At 39.6% G+C, this 21240-nt stretch overlaps 2 protein-coding genes across 2 annotated transcripts in view; one reads left to right on the top strand and one right to left on the bottom strand.

Moving 5' to 3' along the window:
- LOC135495682 (cleavage and polyadenylation specificity factor subunit 1-like) overlaps positions 1-21240 on the bottom strand; it is a 226941-nt gene that overhangs the window by 148008 nt on the left and 57693 nt on the right. The gene's annotated exons all lie outside the window — the stretch shown is intronic.
- LOC135496345 (FMRFamide receptor-like) overlaps positions 2374-21240 on the top strand; it is a 35696-nt gene continuing 16829 nt past the window's right edge. The window contains exon 1 of the mRNA XM_064785624.1: positions 2374-3538. Coding sequence (XP_064641694.1) covers positions 2458-3538 — 1081 coding nt within the window. The 5' untranslated portion in view covers positions 2374-2457. The remainder of the gene's footprint in view (positions 3539-21240) is intronic.

Below are 21240 nucleotides of genomic sequence, written 5' to 3'. Positions count from 1 at the left end.
CGCAGCAAGTTTGAAGGCCTGCCTGATTCTCGGCAAGCTGGGAATTGATTCTTCGCAGTGAAGACTTTTTTTAAAGATTAGGCCTATACCACATCTATCTTCATGCAACTGGTCTGTGAACCAGAATCTCACACACTGAACAAAGATTGGTTAAAAACAGGTGATAAACTTAAATTTCAATTTATTTGTCGGATTTTAATGATATATACGGTATATCATATTATTGTGTGCTCTGTACTTCCATACACTATTTCAGTTATGCATGGTGCCATGAATTGATAAAGAATATATCATAAAGAATTTATCAATTCTTGATGATATGCATTTTTCTTATGTTTACTGCCATTAATAGATGACTGGTTGAAAATGGTAACCATTTCTCCATTACCACTGGATTTTTGTATTTCTTTCCCATCAGGCTGGGTTTATAGGTTAACATTTTCACATGAAAACATGCCATTTTTCTTTTGTCATTAATGACATGAAGATTGATTTGGCAATTCCAAAGAACGGGCTACATGCTTTTCATGATATTCCACCCTCAGGTCATGTCGTGTCATATTTTATAATGAACCATGACAACGTGAATCCTTTCAACTTAGCCTTAAAGGTCACCTGCAACACTCTTTACCTTAGGGAAAAAATGATAGGGCATAAGATAACAAGCACAGTGGTGAAAACCGCATAAAGAGCAAACTACCCATCTTCAGGTTATGGCAGGTAGAAAATTCAAACATTCCAGGTGGTGCAGGAAGGACAAACTGATGATGTAGATTGTGCTGTACTGAAATAAAGTTTTTTAGAGTTTCATGCCTATATTTTAAAATTGCACATTTACCTGTTCCCTAAAAGCTCATACCTGTGACAAGGTAATTAAAATATAAGCATGAAACTATCAAAACTTTATTTCAGTACAGCACAATGTACATCATTAATTTGTTCTTCCTGCACCACCTGGAATGTTTGAATTACAAACTGCTATAACTTTAAGATGAGTAGTTTGATTTTTATGCGGTTTTCACACTTGTGTTTCTCATGTTATGCCCTATAGTTTTATACCCCAAGTTAGAATTTTAATAAAAGCATTTCAGGTCACCTTTAAGAGAGTAGCTGCTCCTTAACATCCTCCGGAAGACTCTACGATGACGAAGTGCTTCAAACGATGACCTGTCCACAGAAAGGTGTTAAGAAACCAAACGTCTGAGTTGGTGAATTTCATCCTGATAAATTCTAAATTTACAGTGCAGCGCGAGAAGCTTCCTCTCATTGTATCAGTCAGTATTTTCAATTTCTAAAATGTGATTCACTTTTTCCCTTTTCAGATTACAACTACTGAGAAACAGGTCCAAATCTGGTCATAGCACAGGCATCATCATAATGAATCAAGCTGAAAATGTCCTGTGTCTCAGCAGGATATTGGATTAGCAGTCCCATCGAGATTTTGTCTAGCATGGCAATAAGCCGCTGACTTGATAGGCTTCTGATGACAAGGCTGGATATATCGTGAGGGAAAACAATACTCTTGGGTCACGAAGTTGGATGATAGGATATTATTAACGGAACCATTGGATTATTGGTGTGATTATTGAATTCAGACACAGACCTTTGGTGTGTTCAACATCTTAGAACCTAATTGCTGCACAGCTGGATAACCTAAGGAATACTCCAAGCACAACGTAATCAAAGAAATACAAACATTATATGGAGGGATGCCTCAGGTAACATAGGGAAGAATCAGTGTAAACAAAAGATATGACATATTCATACAACCAGATATCACCTATTGTTCAAATCTGAGTAGCTTTCAATCCAACACTAACAGATGTATGCAAACAAAATTACAAATCATTAGTGAATGTCTTTATGCAAAGAAGGAAAGATTCTCTTAATTAATGACAGCTACATGTATCATATCTCTAATTAAGAAGTAATTAAGTTCTTTTTGCTACATGTGTATGCTGTTGTAAGAAGGAGAATCAAATCGACCACCAACCGTATGAATAGATTGGTAAAAAACCCTTTCACCGTTCACCATCTGAGCTGACGTCTTTTCATTAAAGAACCAATTAATTGAAATCTAAGGAGATAATTGAATTCCCAAGGTGGGGGAATTAAACGAATTTGATCGAGAAAATCTCCTCAAAAATTTAAAAACTTGCTAGAGTGAGTGGAGTAATTAGGATTTGAAATTCTTCAAGGGTTTTTTAATAGTTGCTTATGAGGAATTTATTACCGATTTGAAATTCATCGTCTGTGATATTCAATGTATGGTGGAATACAAGGAATTGAATAAGTAGGCAAGGAATTCAATGACATTTTATCTAAATAGTATAAAATATTCTAGTTGTTGTTATCTGACAAATACATGTAAACGTGCGTGGAAATCTATGGATATAATGTTGTGATTTTTTGTAGTCCTACAGGAGTAATTCTTAAAACACCGGTGATTTTTAAACAATGGATATCCAGCTTGCAAACGAGACCGGAGGCGGATACGTTATCCAAAATGTGATTGTATGTGAGGACTCTAGCATGGAGGATACGGGTAACGAGACTGAAGGAGATTCGGCTGGATTTCCGCCGGCGTGGTGGCACGTGTCGCGTTTCATTGTCGACGTTGTGATAGTGGGAATTATGATTCTAATCGGCTTTATAGGAAATATGCTTAGTTTTGTTGTGCTTCACAAAGATAAGAATTGGTCAACGACGCATTTTCTACTACAATGCCTGGCGTTGGCGGACACACTGTTTCTCTGCGGATGCATGATGTTTCAAACGTTATTCTCAATCAAGCCATACCTCAACGTTTTTGAGGAATATCACGAAGTATTTCCGTACATCCTCCCCTACTTGTATCCACTGGGCCTAATGGCGCAAACTGCACGCAATTGGATTACTGTAACAGTGACAGTGGATCGTTTTATTGCGATTCGATTCCCCTTAAAATCAAATCGGATATCGACAATAAAAAACATGCGAATTACAGTAACATTTGTTGTCATTGGAGCAATTTTATTCAACATCCCAAGATTTTTTGCATCGTCCGTCGAAGAACAATTTGATGCATGTACAAACACTACAAGCATTGTCAACATTGAGAACGAAAAATTCTCAAAATCGCCGACGTACCGAATATTCTATGGGATAGTGCTCTACTTCATCTTTATTGTAGTCGGACCACTTTTATTGCTAGTTATTCTAAATATCAACCTCATGGTGATCATACATCGGTCGAACAAACAACGATCAAGAATGGCGAAAGTCTCGCCCAATTCACAAAAAGCGGATGTGAACCGTATGCTTATTTCCGTCATATCCGTTTTCATAATTTGCGAAGCGCCATCGGTCGTGTACCAGGTGCTCTGGATGACGAACAGCCCGCAAGCAATACTCATCATGCCCTTCACGAACATGCTAGTGACCTTGAACTCATCGATAAACTTTTTCATCTACTGCCTAGCCGGCCAGAAATTTCGTAAAATTCTTCGAAGTATCTGCTGCGGCTCGAAGCATCGCTGGAGAAAGCTGAACAGAAACGGTGAATATTTCCTCTCGGAGCGAAGCAGTGTAACCCAGATTAGCATGGTTCCCCCCACTCGCCAAAACCCAAGTCCGAGCTAAGCTCGCGGCAGCTCCACGGCAAGCAATCCTTGTGCTCTCTTTCTCTCACAATCGTCTCTGCCTTGGTATCTATTATGTGTTGTTCAGTTGTGGCCAGTTTACCTTTGTCTGTCTCACCAAACTCATTGAGTTCCAAAAGGTTGTGTGTTTTTTCCATGAAAGAAAATTACCGGTTCCAGGCACGGGTCCAGAATAGTTATTAGGTAAAGGTCTGGCTCTACTAGAGCATTTTTACAACAGCAAAGCTACTTTCAGCTCTAGCGGTTATTTGGTAATTGATTTATTCACTAGCGCAGTTGAAGGGCGGATGTATCATTAACAGATGGAAACCAAACAACTGCTGGGGCCGATATTAGTTTTGCGGAGACAATGACCAGTGGGAAACTGGAGGAATCAGGCCTTTACTCTGAAGTGGCTGTCACTGTAATGTTAAAGGGGGACTATAGGCAAGTGCAGAGGGACTTTTGTGAAAGGTGATGGGATTGGAACCTTTTATTGTGAAATACCTCAACCCAGTAATATAGACCACACCCACTACAGCTGAATTTAGTTGGAACCAAAAGCCTTTTGCAACACATTGCCTTCCTCGACATATCTGTCATTCTGTCATCTGTCATCTGTGCAAGTGTATTAACCTGTCATCTGTGCCAGTATAATATGTCATATGTGTTAGAGTGTAATCAATCATCTGTGTTAGAGTGTATCTCTTTCAGGGGTAATCTGTCATCCCTGTCGCTGTATTTTGCTCTGTAACCTATTTGCATGAAATATTTTCCAACAAACTACTATTCATTAATTTCGTCACTTTTTCAATTGAACAAAAAATTAATCAACCGAAAGCAATTTCCAAGAAAAAATATCAATTTTCTAATAATAGCAAATAATCAATTTGAAGATGAAGCCATGAACATGATGAAATAACCAATGCTACAAACTCCAAAATTTCTTTAAAAAATTGATTTTCACAATTTTTTGGGCAGATTACGAAGTGTTGTTTTGCTTTTCAAATTAACTTTTTTTATAAATCAAATGATCCTGGAAATCTCTATTAATGTTAGCTGGTTCATAGTATCAATTTTTTTTCTTCACATGAAACTCCGGGGAAAATTTGGTGGTTCATAGTCTGATATCCATGAAACGTGATAAGGCTTTACACAGTCTACCTTGACATTTTTCAGGGGAAATAAAGGACCTCCTGCAACTTGATCCGGTGCTCTTCCACTGATTGAACCCATGACCCTCAGGTTGTTCACTGATTGCTCTCGCTCTTCCATGAGTCAAACTCAAACCACAACCTTCAGGTTGTGAGCCCGGCCGCCAAACCATTACTCCACTGATTGCTCTCGCTCCTCCATGAGTAGAACCCACAACCTTCAGGTTGTGAACCCGTCCGCCAAACCATTACTCCACTGATTGCTCTCACTCTTCCATGAGACAAACCACAACATTCAGGTTGTAAGCCCGGTCGCCAAACCATTACTTCACTGATTGCTCTCGCTCTTCCATGGGTCAAAACAACGACCTTCAGATTATGAGCCAGATGACCTAACCATTACTTCACTGATCACTCTCGCTCTTACATGAATCGAACCAACGACCTTCAGATTATGAGCATGAAGGCCTTACCATTACTTCGCTAATTGTTCTCGCTCTTCCATGAGTCGATTCCTCGACCTTCAGATTATGAGCGAGACGGCCTAACCATTACTTCACTGATTGCTCTCGCTCTTCCATGGGTCGAACCAACGACCTTCAGATTATGAGCCAGACGACCTAACCATTACTTCACTGATTGCTCGCGCTCTTCCTTGAGTCGAACCCACGACCTTCAGGTTATGAGCCCGGCCGCCAAACCATTACTCCACTGATTGCTCTAACTCCTCTCGGAGCTGAACCCATGACCTTCAGGTTCTGAGCCCAGCGGCCTAACCATTACTCCACTGATTGCTCTCACTCTTATAGGAGCAGATCCCATGACCTTCTGGTTGTGAGCCCCGTGGCTTGACCATTAGTTCCTCGATCCACCTGGGATTGTTTCCTACCAGGGCAGGTGAAGAGCAGATGGATTACTCATCCGACCTCATTAATCTTCAGGAAATCAAACAATGCGATGCAAACATTAACTCAAAGGTGAAAATCATAGAGTAAACTGGAAATAGGACATGGCTTTGAAGATATTATCCTATTCATGTGGCTTGCCACTTCAGGTCTTGAGAGGGCTCTTATGGATTTAGCCTTTTAGCAAGATATGTCCCCAACAACCTTGTTCGACAGAAAAGGACATAAGCAAAAGAACCGTCAAAGAGCTCACATCCTGTGCTATAATATGAAACCAGCACGAGTGGCTGATCCAAGTCACCAGATCGCACCAGAAAATCATCGAGTGTGATCTGGATGACAGGGATTAGGCACGAATGCAGTTTTTTATTTATCATGTACCACACATCCCCAGAAATATCAAGAACATTCCGATTACAAGTTGACTTTTGTCACTTTTTCACCATAAATCTCTCGTGACGCGAAGACGTCAAGTTGGACGACGACACGTCTTACAAAATCATCGACGGAGCGAATTTCAACGTAATGATACAATGAAAATGTTGCAAAGTGGAAAACATCTTTCAACAGTCAGTCTGGATCGCAAGAGAATGCACGAGATTATTTCTCGTGTGATCCAGATTTTCTTATCGCATGGGCGGATCAGGCATTTTCGCACATTTTGCTTCAATACATATACTTGAATGTTAAGAAGGGTTCCGATCACTTTCCTATATCGTAAAAGACTGTCCCTGATTTTGGACGAATTTGAATGGACCTTTTGGGGTGAAATTTTGCTTTTCTGTGGTCTTGTCTAAGAGAGCAATGCACTAAAGGTATATGATAAATGCACTGGTACCCCAAAGGGCATCTGTTGAGACCTGTGATAATGATGCTGTAAAGACACACCCAGGTTAGTATCAACCACTTATGAATAAAAATTAGTTTCATACATGTAGCTGATGACAATGCATGTCATGATGAATATTTTTAAAACTATACATGTACTAATTACAACATATCTTTCCTCGTAACTCATACCAGTATACCAGTACTACCAGTATTTTCACACTTTACTTGTCTGTCAAGTGTATAATATTACTAACATTCTCGACAATGTCAATCCATACCTTCTAACAAAACTGGTCTTGAATAATCGTAGCTAACAGCTATTATGTCTTGATTTTCTTCCAATTCTTCAAAAAGCACAAGACTTGCAAACTGAATGATTGCATGCTACATGGTTGAAGAAACTGGTGATGGACACATTTTGAAAAGTCTGGGGGACATTGTGCTCATCTTGGACATTTCTTTTCAGAATATGGCAATTGACAAGTGTCCCAAAATGTTTCATGGCATTAGATGAAATGTAATGACATATAACATCACGAAAATGACAAGGCTGCTCCCAGACCCTTGCTGTAGTCTGCTTTGGCTAATTAGACCATCAGTATTTGCCCTAACTATTATGGGATGAAGAAGACTGCTTTCTGATAAGGCGGCATCATCCATGATGATGTTACGAAAAGGCTACAGTACTTCTCTGCATACACAAGAAGGACTATAGCGAAGAACTCGGTCATTAATTTGCCAACATATGATTTATAGGGAATCAATTAGTAATTCAACAGGAAAATGCTAAATTTAAACTTTTCTATTCAGGTGCAGCAAATCAAACTCCAAGCTTAATCACGCCGGCAAGAGGGTTCACCACCAGGGGTGCAAGTAATCATGTTAGGAAGAAAGAGGAGACAAATTTTTAGAACTAAATCAACAATTACTGTGCCAATTAGGGACCATTTCTCATCCACACGACTCCTATCACCCTAAACATAAACTCTGTTATTTACTATCCATAAGTAGTCATATTTACTATTATGCTTTTCCTATTTTTTTTATCTCTTTTTCAACTCTTTGAATAACTCATAAGTAGTGTTTACATGAAACGTCATGGTCTCATAGAGGAAATCTTCTAGATTAGTAAAGGTAATCATTTCTTACAACAATCTGGCCCAGAGGTTTTCAGAATATCAGACACTACATGTATAACATAAAGTGCTCATGTGTAGTTTTCTGACAATGTATGGACTTTTTTTCTCTAAATTGCTAAGGGACAATCTGCTTAATTGATGGGTTACAATGTAGCTCGATGCAATTGCCTACCAGTGAAAACTGTTTTATATGATGTATAGTATTTTCTTTAAAAAAACTATTGCACCAAAATCAATTCTTCAAGTTTTGTGGTTTGTTCAACTTTTTGAAATCATCAACTGTCATGTCATCAATTAGTTTGTCGAAAGTATCGGAACCAAGGGGTCATCCTAAACAGCATCCACCAGGTTTTAAAGCAAGTTTAAAGTCATCAAAATAAAATATAATGGTCATAAACGAAATAAGCAGGACATTTTCCACCTTTCCTGAACGTTTCATGACATTTGTGTGCTAGATTAGCAAGCTGTACTCCAAAATGTGCTAGCGTCTACCACCCAGGGGGCAGCCTTGCTGGATTCGAGGATTGGATGAAATGATAGGGCTTCCCAATAACAGGAGCCTTGTGATTTTAGACAGCAACTCTCTCATGTTACACCCAAATGTTATGAAATTTCCGAAAATGTGTTTTATGGTGTACTTTATTTTGTTTATGGTAACTAAATCTAAATTTTATTATGATGACTTTATACCTGACTTTAAACCTGGTGGACCTGCATGACCGCAATAAGGATGGGCAGGTTTTAATCTGATGGCATGGCAAAAGTTCACATTGAGTCCTGTTGGAATGGAAATTCCTACCTCGCTGTACATGTAGGTCTCTGTTCGTTTGATCAAGACCACTCAGGTTGACCTAGCCCTTAGCTTGATTTTCAGTCTACCCAAGCTGTCTTGATTATCCAACAGGGAATGCCACATTTGGTGAATTACGGTACAAGTCTTGGTTCCTGATCACGTGAAATGTTACCGCAAGTAATCCGATGAAATCCTGTAGTGGCCGAGGACCTTAACCCCACGGTAATACTTTATTACTAAAATATTACAACCATTCAGAAAACATGGTTGATATTTTCCAAATAAGCAAAAAGTCAGGAAGATAACAAGAAAAATGTAGGAACGTCACCTTGAATATTATTATTTATATAGCGATAGTATAAAAACAAAGGAAAGTCATCCATTTGACAAAATGAATGGGCGAGATAATCGGTCATAGCAAACGAAATTATGAAAACGCAATAGTGAACAAATTGACTGATCGGGTCCCGACAGGCAAACTGTGATATTGGGCTATTTGCCAATCACTGGAAGCACCCAATCTATAATGTGAAATCCTTGTAGGAGTCAAAGGAACATTGCTGAGGAGATTACACTGAAGTCCTCAGGGATTTGGAACCGAGGTTAATACCTGTTAGGGCTTGGCAGCCTCGTGACTTGGCAACTGGGCTTGGTCGGTATCAAGAGGCTGAATGCGAGATTACACCAAAGCCATTACTGGAGTGGGGTTGGCGGGCTAGTGACTTGGGATTGAGCCTGCATGGCAAGTAGTTGTGGAATGGTGTTCAGGGGTGATTACACTAAGGTCATTGGGGTGGAGGGAGTGCAGTAAATATATCTTCTGGGTTTGTGAGCCATTGCTCAGTTTGCTTGGCTTAAACGGCCATTTGGGTGACTGAAATGCTGTAAGCAGCCTAGAGAAATGATATTGTGACTTTATTGTCAACTGGTTATAGTATAACTTTGCAGGAAATTGGCTATCCGGCTATTTTATTGTTGAAGTGAATTGTCTTCCATACATCACAGATTCGTGATAGTGTTTTATCTTTCTGTTGCCATGGCTTTGCTTGAGCTTAAGGGCATATAAAAAACGTCAGAATCGTGAAGAAAACGTCAGCAAAGTACATTTCCATCAGCGAGAAATCAGCCCACTGTTGACGAGATAAAACTGATAAGACATGTTTTCCAGTCATAACTGCATTAAAAACATTGGCAATGGCTACAGGAGAGCCAACAACCCGAAAGTAACGTTCTACATGTACATTCAGAGCGGTAAACCAATTTAAAAACAAAAGTCTTTGTAGCGTTTTCACAGTTTCCACAATATCTCGCTCATTTCTCTGCCACATGAAATTGTTCCTGATCCCAGTCCTCAGATGAGTGCCATAACCTTTTGTATTACTACCTCATTTCAATTTGAGTCAACCATCCTGACTTTATAATCTACATACAGAAATAATACATTGAACGCACACAGGAACTGGTCTAATCTAGGTGGGACAGAATTCACAATCCTATTTCTCAATTTGGACATAAAAAGAACAGTAAGCACCGAGAGCGTGAAGTCGCAACAAACCTAATTCTTATTTCAATTTGAAATGAAAAAATTCCCAAATCAGATTGCCCAAATGCTGATCTTGTGCAGAGATGTTAAACTCCTTAACGGCCGAATATTTTTTCTAATTTGCATCACCTGTTCAACTCAAAAGACTGTCGCTGGAACAGAGAAGAGTTAGATTCCTCGAAACCGCTACAGAAACGATCTACTACCTGCACGCCATCTATCTGTAGGTGGTAAAACTACGTAGCAGACAATCTTTTCAATGAAACTCAATCATGTCAATGTTTAATAACATTAAGATGCTCGTCGCAATTCGGTGATGGTGGCAGTTAAAGGGTTAATTTCATTTTGTTGTGGTCAAGTACAAAACCTGCATGAAATGACTTCATTGTATATCTGCAGCGAGTAATGTAATTTGTTATGGGTCAAATCATCTTGTGACAGGACAAAGGAAATGAGATTTTTGTGACAGCAAACTCTGACAGCTATCACATGAGACCAAAATCTCTTGTTTGCATTTGTCATCACAGGTTAATGCAATGAATTGGTCAGGTGGAACATGCATCAATATCAGAACCAACGGTTACTGGTTTACCAGTCTTTTCATTGCCTAATGCAGCAATAATTGTCACAAGTCATAGGAACATTCTCTATTCTGCGGGGCCCTGAAAGGACCACGCATGGCCCTGTGATACAGTGACAGTTGCACTGATTGATCTGAGAGAACAAGGTAAACCGGATATTAGACCTGTTGACACAACATATCGGATATCAATCTTGTGTAAACCTTTCTTTGATGTTATAACCATGAACTATACAATTAGATAAATCAGCACTTTTATAATCTTGACTTATATGTCTTTCTTTAATATTCTTATTACAAGTGTCATGTAGTTCTTACCAAAAATGACCATGACCGCATGATATTAAAGTGACCATCCATTAATTGATCTAACAGAACACGGTAAACCGGATATCAGACCTGCCGACACGAAATACCGGATATCAATCTTGTGTGATCCAGCAAACCTTTCTTTGATGTTTCCACGTGAACTACATTGAGATTATCGATATAAACTGATGGATGATTATTCAAGTGTGGCAACGCTGATGAGGTGTCCTACAAAAATCAATCTCATTCCTTCTGTGGCTTTTTTTGTGGATAGGAAGTGTGAGGTGTTCAGCTTGTTGGTGATGCGGCAGTTTTAAGGTTTATGTCGAATAGATAATGCTTTAAATGTACATTGTGTCAAATTTCAATTCAGGTTGTCAAAGTTTCATCACAGTTAAATTATTATTTGGACAAAGTTGTTGGACAAACAATAAAAATTTCAATTGAATACAATGAAACAATCACACTTCAGGCAATTTTGATTGATAAAACTATTTCATTCAACATCTGTCAAGACTTTACACCGACCTGAAAGTCGGGAGACAACAAACCACATGTATTCTAATCTGGCCAATACTACAAAACTGTAATCTGTCTGTGACATAGACATGCCTTATGCTAAACAATCTTGACATGTTTTTGACAAGATTTTTTTAATTAAAATTGGCTCACGATAAGCCTCTTATGAATTATTTATTTACCAATAAAACGAGCTGTTGGCTACATGCACAACATGACAGGTCATGAAAATTATAGCGTGATAAAAATTGGTTTTGAACCCGGATTCTCATATTAGGCTTTAAAATAAACAGATCCAACAGCCACCTTAAGGACTTTAAATCCAAGGTGTCAAAAGGTTGGCCTGATGTTAGAACAATGAATTTCAAAGCCATTTGAGACAAGAATTCTAAAAAAATTCTAGAAATCAATCGCAAGTCCCCACTTTCTGACGTGCATGTAAGTTACAATCATGTGTGGCACACATCAATACAAGCTGAAAATCCACCCTCCCCAATCATATCAACGATAACCAGCCCTAAACGGTTCCCTCCCATATTCTATTGATTAGCAAGTCCGGGGACAAGAAATCAATCGCAAGTCCCCACTTTCTGACTTGCATGTAAGTTACAAACTTGAGTGGCACACATCAATACAAGCTGACAATCCACCCTCCCAAATCATATCAACGATAACCAACCCTAAACAGTTCCCTTTACCTGATGTCACATAACTAATCGAAGGCCAACATCTTACGACTAAACCTTGCTAATCTGGCTTGCATGCAAATAAAGACCCCTGAGATGATTAGTCTTAAGGGCCGTTTAGAAGACAGAAAAAAGGCCCGATGAGATCCGATCGAATCCAAATGCGGTCTAAATTTCCCTGGTGTAAACGCAAACCGATCGGGTCTCATGTGGTCCCATCGGGTCTTCAAGTAGTCTACCTCTTTTGCTGGTTCCATCGGGGCTAATCCGCATGCATCCGCATGCATCCGGATCAAATTTGGTCGTCTAAACGTGATCGGACCTAATGCGGTCTCATCTGGACTAATTTTGTTTACCTACACGCATGCGTATTGGATTTGGTACTTCGGCAATACTTCCTTTCATTATAAACACGTGTATTTTCGCGGGAATTAATGTCGTTTGGATTGTCAGTTTTATAGTATTTTCTCTTGGCTTATTTTCATTACTCCAATATGGTGAAGGATAAGTTCACGGACACGGTTGTTTTCGATCTCATACATATTTGGAGCGATCAATCCATTCAGCGGAAGCTAGACAGCAGCTACCATAAGAACGAGCTTGCCTAGTACCACTATAACCCGCATTGTGGCGCTAAATCGGTGACACCAGCGCGACATCCTGCGGATTATTGGTGGAACCAAAAGAAATTAGTCCACATCAGTCCTCATTGCTGTTGAGCGTCTAAACGGGTACATTAAAATGAGACCACATCCGGTCTGGAATGGGGTTCGATCGGATCAGATCGGAAAGCGGTCTTATGCGGTCTTTTTGGAAAGCGTCTAAACGGCCCTTTAGTCATAAGGCGATTAAAATCATCCTACAACCAGGTCCAACTACTACAATCACCTGCCCCCCCCCCTCCAGTAATAACGACTCCAAGAATCTGATCATCAGATGATTTCCCCAGCACTTAACCTTTCTGCGGTATCTTAGAGATGCCATCCGAGCATCTGTTAGGGTCATTTCTAATGACAAATCACAGTCCTCGGATATGAATAATTGGCCTTGAGAAATAGCTATAGTCTGTTAAAAGCTGTCATTCATATACTGGGCTGATTACGAATGGTAGGGTAGTAGATGACGACTTCTGCAGTGCTGCACCTTTCTACAGAAATGCAATCCTATCAGTTTTCTTTAGTCCGGTTATGTCAAGGTGATGGGCCTTAAGAAATACAGTCGAACCTCTCTATTAAGGACACTCTCGGGACTGACAAGTGCTGTCCTTAATAGAGAGGTGTCCTGATTAGAGTGGTCAAGTTAAATGGAAACAACCTATCTGGAACCAAAACTTTCCTTTATAGAGAGGTTGTCCTCAATAGAGGTGTCTGCTAAGGGAGGTTCTACTGTAGCTATATTCAAAGCTGTTAATACAGACATTTTGCAACCCTTGCGAAGAACTACAAACAACTAGGTATGTATAAAGTATATCTCATCAACGATTTTTTTTAAAAATCCCGCTCCTTATTTAACTAAGTAAAGAAGATTATTTGTGTGTGTGCATAGATGAATTAGCTCTGGACTTAACGAAACGACAGACCTTTGTAGTCAGTACTTCCTTGTTTCTTTGGGTTACAATATCCGACTATTATATCAAATACTAACAAATACTAGGCTAATTGTAACCGAAAGGGCAGTAGATGACGATTCCTGCAACACTGTACCTTCTACATGATGTAAGGGATGTGATAGAAACACTTGTCAGGGTATTTTCTACTAAGAAATTACATCAGTGATCAACCTTGAGAAATAGTGGTATTCTGATAATAGCTGTCATTGTGTCAAATTACGGGGGCGACTGCGATGGTGAGGATTGTAGGGTTAGGGTTAAATAGATCATGATTTCTGCACTATCTTAGAGATGTGATCCCAACATCTGTCAGGGTCATTTCCAGTGACAAATTACAGTCTTGGGGAATCAATGATTAGCCCCTGAGAAATAGCTGTATTCTCGTTAAAGTTGTCATTATGTTGATAACAAGGTTCATCCAGAGGAGATTACCAGAATCTGGCAGAATTCCCACACAGTGTTATCCACCATTCTCAAAGGTGTTATCCACTATCCTAACTCGGGACAACCCCCACCCCCTCTTCATCCCCTCTTAACCAATTCATTAATTACTCTTGAAGGGCCAGAATGCAACAAATCTTGAATCCCAGTAATGTGGCATTTGATTATTATCTGAGAGGAAATGAATTGTTAACCATTCCTGAATCTGTTGTAGCTTTAATTGGCACAGCTGGTGTTCACACGCTCCGATCGATAGAGGATAACTGTCCTCTGGGATTTTATTTCATTTTAACAGGCAACATTGATAATCAGACTGTGCAATTTCTGAACCTTCTGTGTCAAGATACTTTAGGCTGTGACACATCGAGGAATCACGGCTATTTTTCGGCTTACTGGACTTTGCGCAATATTTCGCCAAAAAAGTATTCTCCGCAACGGTCCCTAGGTGACTTTTCCTATTCATAATACACAGCCTGTCCATCCTAGATCGTGGTTACATGGGGAGTAATCGTTGTAAAATTAGGCCAAACGCAAAGACAGTTTACCCGGGTACCACTATGTTTACGATGCGAACAAGCCGTGTAAGTCATTATCCAGCATTTTTTTCATTGAACATTTGCGGGTACAGCGTCACAGGGAGCAGCATTGAACGGTAAACAGGTTCACACCATATTCAGACAACGGCTTGTAACGGCCATACAGGAAACGATTCATATCAAAAACCGACGATCACAACTATTCGCTTGCTGAGAGTATACATTACGCGCATACATTACATTCAGACATTTGAGCTTCCAAGCTTTGAGAAATAACAGGTCATGTGCGAATTTGGCATGTAATTTTGGTAATTTACGTGAGTACATTTTCAACCCCGAAAAGTGTGATGAAGTTATGCTTTTATTTAGTAAATCGGTAGGCATGTCCAACAAGACATGTGTTTCAGCTGCCTGGGTGGGTGTGGGTCATCACTCAAAAGTCGTTCTCTGCAATGCATGCAAGCACTGCGTGTGTGTTTGATTTGTGTATACAATGTACGTTACCCTCTCTACTTCAAATGAATGAACCTCATAAGGGTTTGATTAATTAATTGTTTGTCGTACCTTCTTCGATCGAGGTCCGAACAAATGTTCAGGCTAGAGTACCGGGGTAAAACATAATGGTCGCTCCCCCATTTCGCTCGTTTCGTTGCGCAAAGTCCAGTAAGCCCTATTTTTCCGCCACATTGCCAAGAATTCGAACCAATGAAATTGACAATTGCACAACTACGCATGTATGTTACATACTGAGGCCGAACTGGGCCTTGAGGCCCACTTCAAGTGGCACAAATGCTAGGCTCATAATATCACCAAAGATCCCTCTGCTTTAATTGGCACAGCTGGGTGTTCACATGCTTGGATCGATAGAAAATAACAGTCCTCTGGGGTTTTATTTTATTTTGGATCATTAAATAAAAATATTTTTTTAACAAAAGTGAATCCTTAATACATATCCCTTAACTTTGAAAATGCCATTGGCTAAATTTGGATTTTGTTACTCCGTGTCTGGTGAAAGGAAACGCCAGGAAATGCAGAATAGTTGAACCATTGTCAGCGCAATGACATCGTCTCCTGTCAAAAACTGACGAAAATGCCACTCGTTGATTATTGGAAAAAACCCAATTATATCATATTTGCTGTCAACTTGTCACATCATACAAGAAAAAACATATTTGATAACCGTCACGCTGGAATAGTTATCAGGTTTTTTAGATTTGGTGGAAATTTCAACATTTCGAACAGGCAGGCCTACGCCGTTAGTTAAAAATTGTTAATATGCCTTTGAATTTTAAAATGTCCAATTGCAAAAATACATACTAAATATAAATTTCAACATTAACCGGACCACAAGTGATTACGAACGGCGTACCCTTTTAAAGGGACTATGCGAGCTCTAAGCCTAGAGTGTCAAGATGTTTTAAACTGTGACGACGTTGTATCATTCTCTGTCCTAGTTGAGTGTGGGCTTGAAAGACCTGATGTGAATGGCCTCCTTGGCTCCACCTAGGTAAACTTCCCAAGCTTTTGATGAATCAACTATGTCCTGATGAGAACACCAGGGAATGATTATCACTCCAGCGATTCCACTTACATGCCATATTTACCGGAGATAACGATCTGATTTGTGAGGGAATACAAACAAATGATGTACTAAATGTCCTGTTTAACCTCTTGAGTACCGGGCCGTTCGAACCTTTCCAAACTGGACCTTTTTGGTATTAGTGCATCTGGCAAAACCCCCGTCTTCGCCGCCAACCCAGCGCCATCTGTACGACGTAGTACAAGTTGGTGGGTAGCAGACGACATGCCTGCATGATTATTCACCAGTAGAGCTGAGCCAGATCATATCAAACAATACACGCAAAGGTCTATTATAGCCACCGCTCAAGCGGTCGGCGGTAAACACGTGTATTTGATTGCGACCATTATAGCGGTCGGCGGTAAACACGTGTATTTGATTGCGACCACTATAGCGGTCGGCGGTAAACACATGTATTTGATTGCGACCATTATAGCAGTTGGCAGTAAACACATGTATTTGATTGTGACCACTATTGCGGTCGGCGGTAAACACGTGTATTTGATTGCGACCACTATAGCGGTCGGCGGTAAACACGTGTATTTGATTGCGACCATTATAGCAGTCGGCAGTAAACACGTGTATTTGATTGCGACCACTATAGCGGTCGGCGGTTAACACGTGTATTTGATAGCGGTCGGCGGTAGTCAAGAGGTGGAAGTAGAGTACAACACACTATTTTTATGAGTATCACATGATTTAAAAATTCCAACATAGGCCTGTTATGTGGTTTGTTGAAAGGCAATATCTTGTTTGATATTTTAGACGCTAATCGTGGGAATACAGATTAGCCATATTGATTATCCTGGTAGTAAATATCTAGTCGACAGATGTTTTTATTATTTTTTTCTTCTTGAAAACTTGATATCATTATCTCGCTTGTCAATACCAATACCATTTCATCTCGACAATCTCAAGAGTTTTATCTGTGCAGGAAATATAAGTTTTTTATACTGTACAAGTACAGTTTCAAAATGCTTTACATCACCCTTGACAATGCTGGAGAATCAATTCCCCAGATTGCTGAGAATCTTATCAGCCCTTCCAGTTTGCCGAGCTTGCCTGTCCCGGGAAAGAAAAATTTATTCAATATAGTTAGAAAAACTGTGTTTTTGGGGTCTTTCAACGAAAGATGTGTTCATCTGGTAATAAGGTTCTTTGAGCACGATTTTTCTTGTGAGCCATTCTCCAAGGCCTCAAGAAGCACTATCCAAGGCAGTCTGCTCGGTAAGTTGGAAGGCCTGATAAGATTATCGGCCATCAGGGGAATTCATTCTCCAGGGTGCTACATCCATTCCCCAACCTTATCCAGAAACCTTCCTGTAAAGGCCAAGGAGCGCACATATTGCACTACAGTTAGCCATTGAAAGTACCTTCTGATCACAAGTTCTGCACTCTTCCAAGGTGCAACAAGCGGAAATAAAAAGGCAGTGGCCATTAACAGCATGAAGGCTAGTTGACAGTTCTGATGCAGCCAATTACCATTGTCTTAATCGGGACACAACATATTCTTGTGGGGACAATATTGATTGTTCATAACCTTGGAAAGTTGACATTGTCATCCAGACTGTCAATAATGCAACTAGATTATCATGCAGTGATTGGAACTCAATAGGACAATGACTCCACTGGGATGGACATTCGTTTCCGTTCATTCTTATAGGCGGCTACAATATTTGCCACTTTTATAGTCGTCAGGGAAGAGACTAAAAAAATACCAAAATCGTAGAGAGAAAAAAAATCCCACCACCTGACAAAGCAGCAAGATAGGACATAGGTTGCACACCCACTCCGACCTCAATGCCTGCATTACAGTCTTCAGTTTAATCAAACTGATGAACTTTTTTTTCTGATAAATCACATTTATCTGACATTGTCTAAATAACAATTTTTTTTTTGAAATTTCTACTTGAACTTGTTATTAAAGAGACAACTTGGGGGTGTCATTTACCTGGCCAGGAGGATAATGTGCCAACTTGACACCATGAGCCGCCACTGGTAGTATTACACTGATGCCGTTCTCTGATAACAATTTTCACCAGTGTTGGAAGGCAGTTTGGGGGCCTGTTGCGAATTTCAGGCAGGCCTAAGGTAACACCCTGTTCTAGTGCATTGTTTATTACAGCTCATAGAGTTTTCATTAATCCTGTTTGGGGAATTTACGGTACTGCTGGAAGCCGTTTTTGTAAAAAAAAAACCAAAATATCTCATGCCCAAGTTGGCCCTTGGCCATAAAGTCGTATTTCAAGTCATAAGCCGGCATTTTGACCTCATGATTTCCACTTTATGTACAGACAGGTCCAACAAGAAATTAGATAAATTCTTTTACAGGTACATGTAGCTTATCAACATGAGGAAGTTAATCAATCTAGCATGTCTAGTTGCAACGTAATTGTCGCAAGACGACCGTAACTTACTCTCAAGGTTGAAGTCAAAGATGGAGTTATAAATAATGTGCAACCTCTTAATTATCGATTACCAGACTTGAGAGATTGACACAAAGATTTCGACTGTCAAAATCAACAATTTCAACCTTACTTTATAAAGCATCAGAGCTCTGCCCTACGCAATCAATAAGTTAGCAGGATGATAAAACTGATGAAATATTGACAAGTATTAAGATTGGTTGCAATATTGACAAGTAGGATTATACTATCAAGTTCTCAAGGGTAACATCGATCATAGATGTCCCGATGAGGACACCGAAGAATGGAAAAACAGTATATTCCATCTCTATTTATGGCAATCTGGCTGTGGACAAAGGCCATTCTGGCATTCATTGATCAAGTACCTGAAAAAGAGCTGCTGATAAAAAGACCGGTGACAGAATTTTTATCAACTGTTTACTAGTTTATGCTCTTGTTGCTTTCATAATCATTGTCCCAAGCATAAACTACAGTTATTTATGTCATGGAGAAACCAGCTTCTATCTTAGAACGTAATAAAACAAAGCTTCTAATGTTGGATCCACAGCGTGGAATCTACAGTCATGATTATCGACTAACGAGGTTGCAGCAATAAATTATTGCATAGTGCCACTGCCACAGACTAGTAAAGAAATAAGTGTGCCATACTTGGATAATCTCAAATTGAAAATTCACCAATCTTCAAAGGCAATATAACCTATGAGAGCAATAGTTTTTGTGATAAATTTTGTGATAAAATTCATATTTGGTTGCCGCAAGACATTTTGGAGCCCTCAGTGAGTTTCAATACAGGTGCGAGATATGCAAATGCATAATCCTTCTCAACTAGATTTACCATACCAAAGGGAGAAATATATTACTGGGAAAAACAAGGTTCAACATTTTTAGAAGCAAAAGTTCTCGAAAAAAAGTTAAAATCTCCTGCGTGTCCTCTTTTCATCCAGGCTCTCCATTTTTTCGATTCTGTTGGGAGTTCTCGCTCAAACAACCAATGACTGAATATCTACACCTTGAATAAATGGATGACATCCAAGTTACATGAGATGGACTGATCAAGGGACGAGGCAAGCCAAGAACGACAAACGCGGAGTGGGCTCGTGTTGACCATTTCCCTCAAGAAGGAGATTACCGTGGTAGTTCATCCTGAGTAACCAGTGCTTTGTATCACCTCATCCAGAGGTACTAGTGATGGTCATATCAATTTAGGCCCAGTAATAATTATACTGATGTACCTAGGTTGGGGAAGCCATGCCAAATCTGGGTAGGTCAATAAGGTGGTTTTAGTTTGGAAAGAGCTCTTTCTATTACTCTATTCTTATTCTCAGCACACCAAGATTCACGCTTTTCAACATGTTCAAACTTTTGTGATGAGGCTTTGAAATATTTTTCTCATTTTATTGGCAAACTGCATGTGGCATCACAATATGAATAATTTAAATGAAAAGACCAGGGGCAATTGTGCTCGCCTTATAGATATTTGGTGGTTAGGAATTCATGCTGGTTAAGAAATGTGCTACACGTATAGTAGTGACCACTTTTTGCCCCCTGGTGGCTAAGTCAAGACCCAGATCGAACGGAAATTCAGTGTCAGAGGTCACCTGACCTGAGGGGTCCTGTGTACAAAGTGTCAAGTTTATAGCTCTAACAGTTTAGAAAAGTACCACTGTTTTTGAAACAGGATACAGATGACGACGACGGACACAGCGGTATTTTATAGACTCCCCTACGGTGAGCCAAAAATGAACTGTCACCGCACTTTTTTCAAACATTGTGAAGGCATCGATGTCATTGCAAATGAAATTCATGTTACGCCCCTAAAAAAGGATCTTGTTAGACATCATTTATCCAACTTGAAAATTTGGCCTAATCAGATGAAAAAGAATACATCCAAGAAGACATGACATCTTTTAACAGTGTGCGTGGCCAAATTAGAGAGGGTCAAAACTACTGTCCTGAAACGTTTTCTGGTGGTTAAAATGGTGAAATATGTTTCTTAACAACTCTGAATGACATCAGATATTAAGTTAGTCTCATGATTATGCCAAAAAGGCCTATATATGGTGCGCAAAGACCAATGTTTTATGCGAACACAATGAAAATCATGGTAAAATAAGCCAAAATTAAGGAAAGCAGGGTGTGTCCTAAACTGAGAGCCAGTGGCAAGCAATTCAGACCCATCAAATCTTCCAAAGCAATAAGAGCCTTTACTTTTCTGTGGTGGCTGCGGACACCAATAAGAGATCCTGATTAAATGTGGGATGTTTAACAATCTGTCCCATTCATTCATTATCTGCAATCTAGTTTCTTTTGTCCTTGATTATTCCATGCACAAACAAGGCAAACAAGGCGGCAAAAAAAGGTGCAAGAGAACGTGCTAAAAGAAGAGATATTCATCTCCACTCTTATGAGGATAAATGAGGAGAGGGTGTTCAATTCTAAAATGCCTTGGTTGCAATATTTCATTTTTATGATATATCATTTATCAACCTTGATTTGACAACCATATCCTCTTGGGTTGGTATAAAATCTGTCAAAAGCAGATACTTGGGGTATTAAGCCTAAAATATACC

This window comes from Lineus longissimus, chromosome 11, assembly GCF_910592395.1.
Source record: "Lineus longissimus chromosome 11, tnLinLong1.2, whole genome shotgun sequence".
NCBI lineage: Eukaryota > Metazoa > Nemertea > Pilidiophora > Heteronemertea > Lineidae > Lineus > Lineus longissimus.
This window is presented reverse-complemented; position numbering and strand designations above follow the sequence as displayed.